The 16,230-nt window shown below is 35.9% G+C and overlaps 1 protein-coding gene across 2 annotated transcripts in view; it reads right to left on the bottom strand.

Annotated features, from left to right (window-relative positions):
* RAB6A (RAB6A, member RAS oncogene family) overlaps window positions 1–16,230 on the bottom strand; it is a 50,394-nt gene that overhangs the window by 12,745 nt on the left and 21,419 nt on the right. The window contains exons 2-5 of one of the 2 annotated variants that reach the window (XM_019744396.2): window positions 12,660–12,718; window positions 3,852–3,905; window positions 2,139–2,244; window positions 224–335 (exon numbers count right to left, since the gene is read on the bottom strand). In XM_019744396.2, coding sequence (XP_019599955.1) covers window positions 224–335; window positions 2,139–2,244; window positions 3,852–3,905; window positions 12,660–12,718 — 331 coding nt within the window. Of the gene's footprint in view, window positions 1–223; window positions 336–2,138; window positions 2,245–2,310; window positions 2,417–3,851; window positions 3,906–12,659; window positions 12,719–16,230 lie in introns of both variants that reach the window. The other variant, XM_019744397.2, reaches the window with a different exon arrangement.

The following is a 16,230-nucleotide window of genomic DNA, read 5'->3' as shown; positions in this document are numbered from 1 at the left end:
CAATTTTGCACAAGAGTTATTTACACATGGGTTTACACAAAACAAAAAAACTCATTTTCCTCTAAGGAAATGTCTGATATTTCAGGTTCCCACACTAAAGAAAAAAAGGGTATAAATATAAACGTAAAGATTAAACATGCCTCCTTTTAAAACAATTCTTCAGTAACATCAAAAATAACAGGTTGCTTAACAAAGAAATCAAACATACAAAATCACTCCATACCTCTTATCAGCAAGATCTGTTTTATTTCCTACTAGCATGATGATAACATCACTTCCTCTTTCTGTTCTGACATCATCAATCCATTTTGTAGTTTGCTGGAATGAGTTAACATCTGGTATAAGAGGGTGGACAAAGAGATTACTGTTATTGTAAATGCCTCCCCATGTAATGGACCAAAAAAAAGAAAAAAAGGAAGAAAATAAGAAAAAAAGCCCTGGAAGTTGGAAGGGGTTGGCACATTAGGACCCACTTTTAATGTGCCTGCAACATAACTCCATTTTATCTGAGTACAACTGTCCGTGGTCTAAACAAATCACAAGAAAAATCCTCAAGGTTCTTTTTATAGTAGTTTAAATTTTTTGGACATGCCCTCATGAGCGCAATGTACTATATGTAATAGAAAAAACAATTTTTTTTAATGTAAGACAGCTATGGCAGATAATATGGTGTCACATTGCCACAAGGCTTTTTTTTATTACTTACACATATCAAACATGACAAAGAAAGCATCTCCAAAAGTATGTCAGCCAGTAAGTCCCAACATATCCAGAAAATTTGTAGAGTTTTAAATAGCTTTTAACACCACTCTGTTTGCAATGCTTATTCAGTTTGTGATCACTTTAACTTGAAGTTTTTAGTTTAATGCAGCACCAGAATCACGTGAAAAAACTCCATCTTTTCTAGCATTTGATTCTAAGTAGACTACTTCAGTATTTTTATAGCAACTAAAGAAAACAGCTTACTTATATTTTAACCACATGTGCACAATTTTTGAAGAAAAATACACCAGGTTTCACTTGATTTGGTTAAAGTAAGCACAAACATTTTAAAGCTGCAAAACTTGTCAATGCACATGAACATTTTAAACAAGAAGCAACCCAAAGTAAAGCTTTAAGAAAAGATTGCATACAGCACCTAACCCCGCCCAAAAAAAAGTCTCTGAATGCAAACTTGTAATTTATAATCCTGCCATTTCAATTATTAAGTGGATATGACTTCTGGTTGAGCAGATATGCACAAATCTACAGTAATAGTACTACTTGTTCAAATCAATAGTTTGTTGATGTTTTTAAAGAAGTCTGACTACTATCCTAGTTTTTTAATAAATTATGGACCACTATATGGAAAAATGCTTAATATTGCCTAATATACATATATCATAAGCCAATTTACAAAGACAATTTTAATCGGAGAGCATTTCCCTGTCAATCACCAATGCTCCATGGAAAATTTAAAGTCACTTAAAATGCCAAAGGCATTAGGGAATCTTTAGGGAAAAGAAAAAGAAAGACCATTACTTTAGTCTTCCATTTAAACATTTTTCTTGGAGAGAAATGAAAGTGTAATTTGTTAGCAACAAAGCAAGTCAGTCAGTCACAGAATCCTGATTATGATTCAAATGAAAATCATTAATAGAAGATTGCACATTACGTTTTCTCTACCTTCCTCTGTAGAGAGAGGATGGCTGGAAGAGGAAAGCAGAGAAAAGTTGGCTAGCACAAGTTTTTAATAGCCTTAACAGAAGCCTCTGATGATGTGGAAAACCTGGCAAGAGACTTAAATGCAGATTATTTTATTTTAGAGACATCTGAAATCAAGTTAAATAAAAACGGAGACATTCTTCCAACCATAATTAAGGTGTGCTTAGGGATAACCAGATACGAAGAAAGCCTTGGAGAAGATTCATAATTGAACTAGAATTTCCAGGGCAAAAGAATCTGGTGCAGTGGAAATAAAGTATACTGGTACAAACACCAAAGCAAATATTTTGGACCTAGCTTGTCTGTGATAAGGTTTGCTATGATAAAACTCATTTTTACATGCCAGTATGGAAAATAAGCACAAGACAAGAACATGCATGCAGCTAAGCTAAAGGTTGAAAGAAGATTAGAAATGCATAATTCCCCCCACTCACTTGTGATATCATAAACAACAACTGCCACAGTGGAGTCACGAATGTAGCTAGGAATCAAGCTCCTGAACCGCTCTTGACCTGCTGTGTCCCATAATTGCAATCGTACCTAACAACAAAATCAGTCAAACAAGCAAGAAAAATAAGAAAGGTCAACGTGTTGCAAAATACCTACTTGTGATATCGTAAACTACTACAGCTGCAGCAGAATCACGGATGTAACTGGGAATGAGGCTACGGAAACGTTCCTGACCCGCAGTATCCCACAGCTGCAGCCTTATCTGTGGGATGGGAAAAAATGAATAAAAAAAAAAAAAACCCAAAAAAAAACAACAAACAAAAAAAACACCCCAAAACAACAAAAAAACAAAACTCATACTAAAAAGAAAAAAGAAATAATGTTTTTAAAGGGGTGGGTGGAAAGGAGGTAAAAAGGAGACTCATGCAAAAGGTTGCAGGGATGTGAAGAATGAAAACACAAAACCTTCCTTTTTCAAAAGGGAGGAATATAAAAAATTTGTTTGCTTTGAAGGTACATGACTTAAAAATGGCAATGGGAAAGATCGCAGAGAATCAGAAATACAGCTCCCCTCCAACCCCCATAACCTCTCTTTGATTCCTATCCCTTCTGGATAGCAAGTAGTAGACTTGTTTGATGTTCAAATAGTAAGCATAAAGGGAAAAATGAAGGTAAATGTCAACGAGCAGCCCAGGCTATCAGAGTAAAGGAATTATTAATGTCTCTCTGAAGCTAAAATGTGTCTCTTTTCTACTGGGTCCAGAACACTTTGAAATTGGGTCTCTGATTACAGGTACTTATGTTTCTCCCACACACTTCTTCCCAGAGCATTGTACACAAATACACAATCTAACAAAAAGAAGGAATATCTTTTTATAACCCCACATAAAAATTTATTTCTTACTTTTTCACATTTGAGGAAGAAAAGCCTGAAAACAAGCTCTTTGACCATTATAAAGTTGTTTCCAAGCTTTCAAACTTTAAGAAATGGCATTTTATATATTAAAACATAAAAGAGAACAGTCAAAAGAAAAAAACTCAAACACCTACAAGAAACAGCATTAAATATAAGATAATGATTTTGGGGTATAGTTCCGAAATATTACATTTAAGATAGTCACTGTTTACATGATAGAAACCTCTTCAAAGGATAGTGGGCTAGAATACAGAATTTACATTGTACTTAAAGGGAGCATTCCAAAAGATGGAGGGAAAAAATCCAACAGATAACTACACATTACTTTTTCTATTCACAGTCACTTTGGTATACATCATATTCTGACGAAATCTTGAAGTTCACAAATTGTGTCATATTCAAAAGAAATCTTTCTGAATACCTCTGGCATTCAAAAGGTCTTTAGCAGCTCTAATTTTTTCATGAACATACTCATTTAATTATCTCAATGCTATTTGTTACCATTTTTCCAAATCAAGATGACAAATTCTGTTTAACAAGCCTAGGGCTTTCGGGGTTTTCTATACAACTTGGCTTTCTCTCCCCTTTGGATTTCATTTGGGGATAAGATGTCAGAGTGCTAAGTACTATTCACTCTGTAATAACTTATCTCAAGGCCTGTAAACTAACTTTGGCAACTTTGCTAAGTACTTCTTAGGGAGACAATCACTGACTATAGCTTTGATCATAGTTTTCTATCCTGGAGTGCTGAAGAAAATTGCACATGGAAAACATTACTCACTGTTCGATCCTCCAGGTACATTGTTTTTGATAAAAAGTCAATACCAATTGTTGCCTGTAAACCAAAACAAAACAGAGGAGTTAAAAAAACTAATAGTTTAATGACAGTTAGCAGTTAGGGTTCAAATGGAAATTATGATTGTGGAAGAAATAATGAATAACACATAAATACATCATGGTCAAGTAAGAACAAACAAAATTTTCCGTGATAATGGCTTCAACCTACTGAGCACCAGCTGTGTATCAGGGATTCTTTTAGGCCCTTCACATGCTCATCTCCAATCCTCACACGTCTCTGCAAGGTAGCTACTACCACCCCTATTTTTCTCACTGTATAGACAACAACACTGGGGCTTGGAGAAGTTAAATAACTTATCTAAGGACACAAAGTGTCTGCTGTGGAGTTGGGAGTAAAAGTCAAGCTCTTTCCAATATACTCGTACACTGACAGATATATCCAAGGTCATCTAGCTCTTCTCCCATGTTATCTTCTAGGTGTTTTACAGTTTTGTTTTACATTTACATAGGTGATCCAGTTTGGGTTAATTTTTGTGAACGGTGTAACTGCCTAGGGTCATTTCTTTGCATGTAGATGTCCAACTGTTCTAGCACCACTTGTTTTGCCTTTGCTCCATTGTATTGCCTTTGCACCTTCGTCAAAGATCAGTTGACTACATTCATGTGGGTCTATTTCTGAACTCTCTGAAATAATAAAAAATACATGCTCTAAAACCCTTGCAAACTCCTAAGTGATAAGAGCACTAGAAGCATCTTGTGTTCTAACGAGGTGACTCTGGGTGGCTCCTGGATGGTGGCTAATCATGAGAAAGACCAAGCCATGATTAGAAGCTTGGAATTTTCAGCCCCACCCCCATTCTTCAAAGTGGGGAGAGGGACTAGAAATGGAGTTAATGATTGATCATGCCTATGTGATAAAGCCTCCATAAAAATCCCAGAAGTATGGGGTTTGGAGAGCTTCCAGGTTAGTGGACACATCAATAAACCAGGAGGGTAATGTACCCCAACTCCATGGGGACAGAAGCTCTTGTACTTGAGACCCTCCCAGACCTCACCCTATGTAGCTCTTCATCATGCTGTTCATCTGTGTTCTTTATTCTATTATTTATTTATTTAAAAATTTTATTGGGGAACAGTGTGTTTTTCCAGGGCCCATCAGCTCCAAGTCAAGTCATTGTCCTTCAATCTAGTTGTGGAGGGCGCAGCTCAGCTCCAGGTCCAGTTGCCGTTTTCAATGGGGGCCGCAGTCCACTATCCCTTGAACTGGCAACCTTGTTGTTAAGAGCACACGCTCTAACCAACTGAGCCATCCGGCCACCCAGCTCTATTCTTTATTAAACTGGAAAACATACGAGAGTATTTCCCTGAGTTCTATGAACTGTTTTAACAAATCATCAAATTGAAAGAGGAGGAGGTCGTGGGAATCTCAAATTTGTAGCGAACAGGACAGAAGCTGTGGATAACCTGGGGACCTACTACTTGCAATTGGCATGTGAAGTGGGGGGCAGTCTCGTGAGACTGAATCTTTAATCTGTGGGATCTGATGCAATCACTGCTTAGATAAGAACTGAGTTAAACTGTACAACACCCAGCTGGTTTTACAGACTTGCTTGTATGGGAACCCCTCCCCCCACACACAAATATCTGGTATCAGAAGTGTTGTGAGTGTGGTGGTAGTATGAGAGTAAAAAAGAAACACAAGTTTGAAAAATGAAGTATTTTCAAACCTCGTTCTACTGATCTATTTGTGGATTGTTTTGTCAATAACAACACTATTTCGATTACTGTAGCTTTATAGTAAGTCCGAAGTTGAGTAGCATGAGTCCTTTACTTTGTTCTTTTCCTTCAATATTGGGTTGGCTATTCTGGGTCTTTTGCCTTTCCATGTAAACTTTAGAATTGATTAGTTTGTCAATACCCACAAAATTACTTGCTGGGTTTTTTATTGGGATTGCACTGAATTTATAGACCAAGCTGAGAACTGATCTCTTGACAATATTGAGTCTTCCTGTCCATGTACATGGACTATCTCTCCATTTAGTTCTTTGATACCGTTCATAAGAGTTTTGTAGCTTTTCTTATGTAGATCTTGTACATATTTTGTTAATTTATATCTAAGTATTTCATTTTTGAAGGTGCTAATGTAAATGGTATATAGTGTTAAATCTCAAATTCCACTTGCTCACTGTTAGTATATAGTTACTGTGATTCCCCGAAAATAAGACTGGGTCGGTCTTACAATAAGTTTTGCTCCAAAAGATGCATTAGGGCTTATGTTCAGGGGATGCCATCCTGAAAAATCATGCTAGGGTTTATTTTCCAGTTAGGTCTTATTTTTGGGGAAATACGGTAGTATACAGAAAAGCAACTGACTTTATATATTAACCTTGTACCCTATTTCTTCGTATCTTCTTATTATTTCTTCCTTCCCAATCTGTATACTCTCCCCTCCCCATTTGTTCCCCTTATTGCATTTGCAAGGACTTACAGTACAATGCTGAAAAGCAGTGGTGAGAGGGGACATCCTTGCCTTGTTCTTAATCTTAGTAGGACATCTTTGAGCTTTTCACCATTAAGTATAACGTTAGCTATAGATTTTTTGTAGATATCCTTTATCAAGGTGAGGAGGTTGCCCTCTACGCCTGGTTTACTGAGGGTTTTTATCATGAACAGGTATTGGATTTTGTCAAATACTTTTGCTCCACCTATTGACATGATCAACTTACGACTTTTAAAAAAATATAAAAATGTTTATGAAAAATTTTCAACTAAAAGAACGGAGATAATATAATAAGCCACATATGTTTGTCCCCAAGATTCTAGAATTATCAAACAAGAATACCCATGTAGATATTTGGGTTTAGAGCTTTCTACAAGGTTCAAAGACTGTGAGATAAGAAAGGGCCTAACAAGTTCAAGGAACAGCAAGGAGGTTATTGCAGCTGAAGATCTGACAATGAGCGGAAAGTAGAGATGAGATCACAAAGGTAACGAGGTAGGGAGGACGGCAGGGACTTAACAGGCTAATGCTACTCAAAGAATGGTTGAAAGATCGATGCTACTCCCAACTGTTACCAGTGCATGGCCAGGGAAGTACAGAAATTGAGGAATAAGCACTTACAAGCTTTTATAGTAATCAATAGCCAAGCACATATCCAGTAGACTTTTTAAATGTTTTTTCTTTTCTCATTTTTCTAATAATTCAATTTTATAAAAAATATAGCATAGTGGTAAAATATATAACACAGTGTGTGTGTGTGTGGGGGGGAACTGTAACAACTTTACTTTGAATAAGATGGAATATTCAAAAGAATGACCTTATATGGCTTACTTTTTAAAAAACAGCTTTATAGAGATGTATTTCACATACCACACAATTCAACCATTTAAAGTGCAGAATTCGGGGCGGACGGGTGGCTCAGTTGGTTAGAGCGTGAGCTCTGGGCAGTGGGGCTGCCGGTTCGATTCCCACACGGGCCAGCAAGCGGCGCCCTCCACAACTGCAATGAAGTCAATGAGCCTGCCGCTCAGCTCCCGGGTGGCCAGATTGCTCAGTTGGTTGGAGCGTGGGCTCTCAATAATAAGGTTGCCTGTTCAACTCCCGTAAGGGAAGGTGGGCTGCGCCCCTTGCAACTAACGCAACTGGACCTGGAGTTGAGCTGCGCCCTCCACTAAGATTGACAGGACAACAACTTGACTTGGAAAAGTCCTGGAAGTACACACTGTTCCCCAATAAAGTCCTGTTCCCTTTCCCCAATAAAATAAAATATAAATTAAAATAAAAAATAAAGTGCAGAATTCATAGGTTTTACCATATTCACATAATTATACAACTATTACCACAATCAATTTTAGAACATTGCTATCACTGACTTTTAACTTACAAGAGAATCATTCTGGCTATTTGTTGAAATTAACCTAATAGTGCACAAGGGAAGCAGAGAGATCATTTAAGAGGCTATTATTGGTGACTTGGACCAGTGTGGTTTTAGTTGGGCTGGGAGAAGTAGAAGAATTCAAATGTAATTTGAAAAGCAGATTTGCTGATAGACTATAAGTGGGATATGAAAGAAAGAGGATTTGAGTGTGACACCAAGGTAAACTGAGCTTGGCTTTATTGTTAACTAAAATGGGACAGATGACAGGAAAAGAAGGTTTGAGGGGGAATATGAAGAGATCAGTTCTGAATATACCACGTTTGAGACGCCAACTGACAACCAAATGGAGATATCAGGTAGGCAGCTGAATACCGCCGGTGCCAAAAAAACGTATACAAGTGGAAACTTTGGTCAACGTTGCTCAAGCAGTAGTTCACCGTAATCAGAAGTGTCTGGACGCTGACGATAACCACTTTGAGCACCTCTTGTAATTGCAGAAGTCAAGTGTGACTTGTATTCATCTTTTGTTACTGGTTTATATTGAGTATTACAATTTTAATAGTTTTCCTTTCTTAAAATGTGTACACATTTTTTTGGCACCCTCTGTATACGGATCTGGAATTGAGAAGAAAGAGGTCCAGGCTAAACCTATAAATTTAAGAATCATTAACATTTTGGGACTCAGTACACAGAGCACTTAAAGCCATAAGATTTGTGTAAAATCACTAGGGAGTGAGTATGGACCCTGCAGACCGAGCCCTGAAGCAACCAACATTTACAGACTGGAGAGGCAAAGGAAGAACTAGCAAAAGAGAAACCAGAAAGGCAGGAGAAAAATGAGTCAGGTATGGTATCCTGAAAGCCAGGTGAAAACAAGTTTTAAGAAGTCGTGTTAAAAACTATGTTAAATGCTGCTTACAGATCAAGTAAGATGAGGACTGAGAAATGACCACTGCATTTACCAATATGGAGTTCACTGGTGTGATACTATGATATAAGAAATATATATTTTGATCTTCGTCCCAGTTTCCTGGCCAAAGATCCTAAAACCCTGAGTGATACCATGTTTCCCAGAAAATAAGACCTACCCTGAAAATAAGCCCCAGTTAAGATCATCAGCCAAACAGACGCATTTAGTATGTTATGATGATGTTCCAGAAGAAGATGACATGACTGTATTTGAATAAATGTAGATTGTTGTACATGAAAAAATAAAGATAGCCCCTGAAAATATGCCCTAGTGCGTCTTTTGGAGCAAAAATTAATATGAGACGCAGTCTTATTTTGGGGGAAACATGGTAAGAGTGAATAGAGGATCTTTTGTTACAATATTTGGTTTTCGTTCCTAGCCCCTGAAATAGCTCCTAAAACAAGGCAATAAAGGTTAAAAGAGAGTCTTTTGTTATTCACACAACCCTTTCAACCACACCTGATTTAATATTAATAAGGCAACTTCTAGAAAGCCCCTAAGGATGGGGGAACCAACCAGGTGACAAGAGGGCTAGAACTTTCAGCTCTGACCCCCACGGAGGGGAGAGGGGCTAGAGATTGAGTTCAATCATCAATGGCCAATGACTGAATCAACCAGATATCACAAACTCTCCATAAAAACCCTAAGTAAAGGGGTTCAGAGAGTGACACACCCCAAATTCCATGGGGACAGAACTCCTGCACTTGGGATCCTTCCAGATCTCACCCTATGTACCTCTTCATCTAGCTGTTCTTCTGCATCCTTTATAATAAACTTGTAAGTGTAGGTGTTTCCCTGAATTCTGTACACCAGCCTAACAAATTACCAAACCCAAGGAGGGAGCCTTGGGAACCCCCAATTTAAAGCCAGTTGGTCAGAAGTATAGGATCTTCTGTGTGAATATTACAGTTGCTTAAAATGCTGACGAGTTAGAACACAGAGCAGTATTATGAAACAAGTGCTAAGATTTTTCAAAGAAGTAAATAAAAACAATCAACGTTTTTCTGAATGATAAATTGACAATAATCACAAAACAATAGAGCATTTTTCAAAAAAAAAAAAAAATTTGTCCGAATTTCTACAATTTGTACAAAAACCACCCAATTACTAAATGGTAGAATTAAGATGTAAATAAAGGTTTTTCTGATGCTAGAGCTCATTATATGGCATTCCTAGAAAGAAAATGCCTAAATTTTTCAGTTTATCAAGTATTCGAAACAGAAGGCATATTCCTGAAATAAAATATGTATTTCAAATGTGGGAAAAATACATACCAAAAAAAGGACAAGATTCAGATTTTAAATTTACCCTAAAAGCTTTCAGAAGTAAAAATGGTTTGATAAATAACTGAGACAGTGGCAAGTAATAACTATGAAAGCTAACCTTTCCTTTAACCTGATTAACATTTGATTTATTACTAAGATAAAACAATTGAAAGCAAGTTTTTATATTTACTACACAGTAATACAGATGTAAAATAGATACTTAAAAGGGGCCATTTTATTTTTTTATTTTAACAAGAACATTTCAAAGAGTTAATACAGAGAAAGATTTGCAAGTGCTTAGCATCCCAGTGAAAAGTACTTGGTTTTTAAGATTACTAATTTATTCTTCTTAGTTTGTTCTTGGATTTTTGTTTTACAGTTAAGCAGTTTAAACTAAAATACATATAACTTAGATATACATAAAATTTATATACACACACATATGTAACTGACAGCAGATATCATTATCTTGTTCCTATCTTAAAGAGAAAGCTTTTGGCCTTTCAACATTAAGTATGTTAGCTGTGGGTTTTTCATAGATGACCTTCATTATGTTTAATTCCCTTATAGTCCTAGTTTGTTGAGTGTTTTTACCATGAAAGGCTATTGGATTTTGCCAAACGCTTTCTATTCATATAGTGCATTACCTTACTTCTTGTATGTTGAACAAACTTGCAATCCTGGTACCAACCTACGAATCCCACTTGGTAAAGGGTATATAATCCTTTTTACATGCTGCCGGATTCAGTTTGGTAATAATTTTGCTGAGGATTGTTGTGTTTATATTTATAAAGAATATTAGTCTGTAATTTTAATTTTGATGTCTTTGGTTTGGGTATCAGAGTAATACCGACCTCATAGAATGAGTTGGGAAGTGTTCCCTCCTCTTCTATTTTTTAGAAGTTTATTAAGTTTTGGTATTCATTAAACATTTCATAGAACTGACCAGTGAAGCCATCTAGTCCTGGTATTTTTTTCATGGGCAGTTTTTGATCACTATTTATGTCTCACTACTTATTAAAGGTGTATTCAAATTTTCTATTTTTTCTTTAGTTTGTTTCAGTACTTTGTATCTTTTATGGAATACTCCATTTCATCTAGGATATCTAGTTTGTTGACATAATTGTACACGGTATTCCCTTATAATCCTTTTTTATTCCTGTATGGTCAGTAGCAATGTCCTTCTTATTTTAGTAATTTGAATCTTCTTTTTTTCCCCTCTTGATTAGTCTAAAGGTTAGTTGATTTTGTTGATCCTTTCTAAGCACCACTTTTGGTTTCATTCAATTCCTCCATTGTTTTTCTATTCTTTCATATATCTCTGCCTAATCTTTATTAGCTTCTGAATTAAAGCATGTCTTTTTCTGTGGTTTTGCTTTATTTTATTTGCTTTGACATCTGTGACATTGCTGACACTGGAAGGACTGGCCCTCCCAGGGCCTGCCAATTCTGGGATAGCAAACGTGCTTGTGAGAGCGCCTTTCATATGCAAACCAACCAACCCAGAGCCTGTGCCCCAGCTACCTCATTTATCACACTCAGGGTCACTATTCACTGGCCCTCATCCCAGGGCCACGAACCAGATAACTAGAAACAGCTCCTACACCTAGAGCCTGCTGAAATTATTCAAACTAGGCAATCCCAAATCTGTCTACCTGGTCTCACCCATCCTTCCCACAGAAACCACAATAAAGGCTCTTGCCCACTTTCCCCATTTCCCACCCCCCATCTCCTAACCACCAGAAGTGCTTCTGCATGTAGCTCCTTCCCAAGGCATGGAGTCCCCTTCCTCTTGGGATCTGTGAGGATAACAAACTATCTTTTCTTTTCTTTTTTTTAATTGGGGAATATTGGGGAACAGTGTGTTTTTCCAGGACCCGTCATCTCCAAGTCAAGTCATTGTTTTCAATCTAGTTGTAGAGGGCGCAGCTCACTGGCTCATGTGGGAATCGAACCGGCAACCTTGGTGTTATGAGCACTGCGCTCTAACCAACTGAGCCAATGGGCCACCCCAAACTATCTTTTCAATGGCAATAATTTCCTGATCTGTTGGCCTCACTATGCCTGAATAATAATAAAACCTAATTTTAAAAGTTTCTTCCATTTGCTTTAGGTTTACTTTTCTTTTTCTACTTTCTTAAGGTAGAAGGTTAAATTATCGATTTAATGTATTTTGTTTCCTTGTATCATTGCTTTAGCTGTATCCCATAAATTTTGGTATGTTGTGTTTTATTTTTCATTTGTCTCAAAATATTTTCTAATTTCCCTTGTGCTTTTGACTTTGACTCATTGGTTACTTAGAAATGTGTTGTTTAATTTCCACATATTTATAATTTCCCAAATCTCCTTATTCTTGACTTCATGAATAGATCAAAATGTCAGAGAATCCTAGACCTGGACAAAATCTCTATAAGAGAATATCTACAATCATCCTTACTTCTATCACGGATGGCATTATCGAGAATCTTTCAATAGACTTTGGAAGAGATAAATGAAAAAAGGTGAGCACTGAGCAAAATCATTTGATTCTGCATTATATTTATATAGAATTTTACAGATTACAGAAAAGCGCTCTTACATTTATGACTGCATGTAAATAAATGAATTTTTTAAAAGACCTTGAATATTACTTATAACACAAAATAGAGACACCCAGGAAGTTGGCAAAAACAAAATACCTGATAGGTGTTGTCAAAACTGTCATACATGAATCTGGTGATCAAGGATGTCTTTCCAACTGAAATGATAAGAAAAAAGATTCACTCAGTTAACATATTACATTGGGTTCTCAAGCAATTCTTTTACAGAGAACTGCAATTAATTTAACGGGAAATATCTGCAAGGGTTCTACTACGTAACAATAATGAAGAAACACACAGCCCCAAGTTTGTTGAAATGCCTTTCTCTAATAATAGACAACAATCTCTCAAATGAAGAGCACAAGTAAAGAGTATTTATTAAGAGTTGAGAAAATAAAGAGAAAATATGGAGGAAAACTACCAATTATGATGACATCTCTAATTCACAAAAGGCAAAGCAGGTATTTACTTGGGTCCTAACAAAAAGAACTAGGATTAGACCATGAACCAATTTAGTTAACTACCCAGACAGTAACCTCGGGAAACTGAGGTTCAGGTCTACTTCATTCAGTGAATCAAAGCATAACTCCTGGGGATATAAAGACTAAAGACAGAGAGTCCTAGGAGCGAGGGGTATTAGGGCTGCAACAACTAGACTGTTTCTAAGAGTGAGAAAGAAGTGACATAAAACACTGTTTTAAAATTCACCTCTGGATCAGATCTTCATCTGAGGAATTAATAAACAAAATGTGGTATATCCATACAATGCAATATTATTCACGCATAAAAAGGAATGAAGTACTGATATATGCCACAACAAGGATGAATCTTGAAAACACTACACTAAGTAAAAGAGTTCAGTAGCAAAAGACTACATATGATATGACTACACTTATATGAAGTATCTAGAGTAAGCAAATATATAAAGAAAGTAGATTAGTGGTTGTTTAAGGATGGGGGGAGAGTAGAGGAATTGGGTGGTAATGGTAAAGGGATGCAGAGGTTCTTCTGAAGGTGATGAAAATATTCTAAAACTGTGTGATAATGGCTGCACAACTCTATGACGATACTAAAAACTACTGAATTGTATACTTTAAATGGGTGAATTGTATGGTATGTGATTTTATGCCAATAAAGCTGTTACTGAAAATTTATGGTGGTGGTGGTTGTACAACAATGTCAAGGGTAAATTTTGTTACATATATTTTACCACATTGAAAAAAAAAACACCTCTCACTACCAAAAAATTATGGGGGATTTTTAAAAAATCTAATATTTGAACACCAAAGGTAACTAAAAGGAAAGTTCTTTTAAAAGGCTGATTATTAAAGGTTAGAGAAACTAATTATTGGGCCTCTAGAAGACCAAGGTATACTAACTCGAGAGAAAATTTCTATAAATGTTAAAGTAATTCCTCAAATAATATACTTAGAATTCAAGAATATTTAGGATTGAAAGAATATAAGACTGATGTTTGCTCAAAAGAAGTTTTAATTATTCTACAGCCTATACATATGAAAATTTATGAACTGCTTTATAATTCTTGGTTAGTTATATTGGTCAGATAATACTGAAACAAACCAACTACATATTTACATTTTCTAACGTTTTCCTACAAAAATAAGCCACTATACAAGATTATGGTGCTATAACAGTAGCTCCAGACAGATGCTATGATTTTAGTAACACAGTTAAGCAAATAAAAACAAAAAGCAAAAAAACACCCCAAAACAACACACACACAAAACAAAAAACCCACAATCTGTAGTCACTATTCCATCATGGTAATGAAGGCAGCTGAAAAAGGTACCTAGGGACCACAGCAGAAAAGCTCAGCTGCAAGCAAAAGACTGCAATATCATATCCAAGATGTCTCACCTAGGTGATGCAATTCTATTGCAAAACAAAGAATCAATTACATCTAGCTAACGCTACTTCAAATCCAGCTAACCTAGTCAACAACACTCAAGTTCAATAAATGTAGTAGCCTTTCTCAAAAGACCTAAATTGAATAAACATTTTGTTTCTCCTAAAGCAAAAAAAAAAAAAAAAGAAAAAAAACAAACAAACAAAAAACCCCTACAACTACACTTGTATAATCATATTAAAAAATGGGGAGAATGAGTTCGGTTGTATATAATATTTGTTAAAATAAATAATTTCACATCTATTGTTCAAAAGTTGTTTTTAATAAAGGTGCTTTATTCCTTTACAACATATTTATGTTAAAGGCATTAGACCTATAGTGTTAGTTTTCAGGATGATGAAATGGAGACATCCAAAATAAAAACAAAAAATACTTACCTATGTAAGAGATGAAGACAGAAAAGATCCATAAAGGTAAAGACCCACTGGCTACTCTTAACAAAGATAAATAACAAGTAAGCAAATATTTTAATGCTTGGATGGCAACTATTTTTTTCTCATTTAATTCCCAAACTACTAAGTGCTAAGGAACATGGAGGTTGGGGGATAAGAATGAAAAACAAAAATGAGTAAGTAAGGCCCTAACCACAGAGGAGTTTACAATCCACTGAGAGATAAACATATACACATACCAAAGTGAACATGAAAGGAAAGCACTGTGAAAAGCATCCAGCTTCTATAGTATCCTTTTTCAATTTATAAAACATTCCAAGTCTCCCAAGTATCCATAAGACAAAGTTAAAAATCCTTAGCAGGCAGTCAAGGACCTTTATAGTCAAACCTGAACCTAGCCCTCTAGTCTCATCTCCTAGCCTTGTTAAACATAAACTTCATCTGACAATGATGGAAAGCTGTTAGTTATTCTTCAAGCATAACATGTACCTTGGAGACTCTCAGATTTTGCTCATGTAACCTAATTTTGTGGAACTTTTCTTCCTGGTTACATTATGAACTTATAAATTCAGTATCAGATATGGTTACGCCTGAAGGAAAGAAAAACTAAATTACCTTTCAAAATTACTTGCGACCTAAGATTGTATTCCTACAAGTATTTTGAATGGCAGCAGGGCTTTTACTTTATTCCTACAACAAAATCAACATCCATCTATGAATGTCTCTTAAGGATAAAAAGACGAGTTGGAAATAATCTGAATCCTCAAAAACAGTCCAGTGTTAAGTCCAAAGTAAGTACTAGCATGAGACTCACTTTACCAGCATTAACTTTACTCAGAAACTGTCAGTCTAAGTGTAGAAATTTAACGTAAGGAAAAACATGATCCACTTTTTTGTATGGGGAAAAATAAGAAAAACTGGCAATATACCACATCTCAAATTATCTTGTTTGTGCATTTTTTTACTGTTTACCTCCCTAACTTTCAAAGGGTAAGATGCAGAACAGGAACCTCATTTATTTTGCTCAGGGATATACTCATAGTGTTGGTCCCTGCCCGGCACTGAATGCAATCAATGAAAAGAAACTTTACCAAGTAGACAGCACTGACTACTAAGGTAGTCCAGAGTCTGGCATACAACAATGCAATGAAAGTAGATAAAGCTCATTGGGATACACTTATAACAAAACTCAGGAAATTGAGGTTTTAAAGCCAGAAGGCCAAATTTACTAATTTACAGTAAGAAATAACTTACATAAGAACAGGAGTATAACTAGCAAATTTTCTCATTTAAGCTGTACTTACGACTTCTTTTATATGTGTTATACTTCAACAAAAAGTTTTCTTTAACA

Source organism: Rhinolophus sinicus, linkage group LG06 (genome assembly GCF_036562045.2).
Source record: "Rhinolophus sinicus isolate RSC01 linkage group LG06, ASM3656204v1, whole genome shotgun sequence".
NCBI classification, from domain to species: Eukaryota; Metazoa; Chordata; class Mammalia; order Chiroptera; family Rhinolophidae; genus Rhinolophus; species Rhinolophus sinicus.
This window is presented reverse-complemented; position numbering and strand designations above follow the sequence as displayed.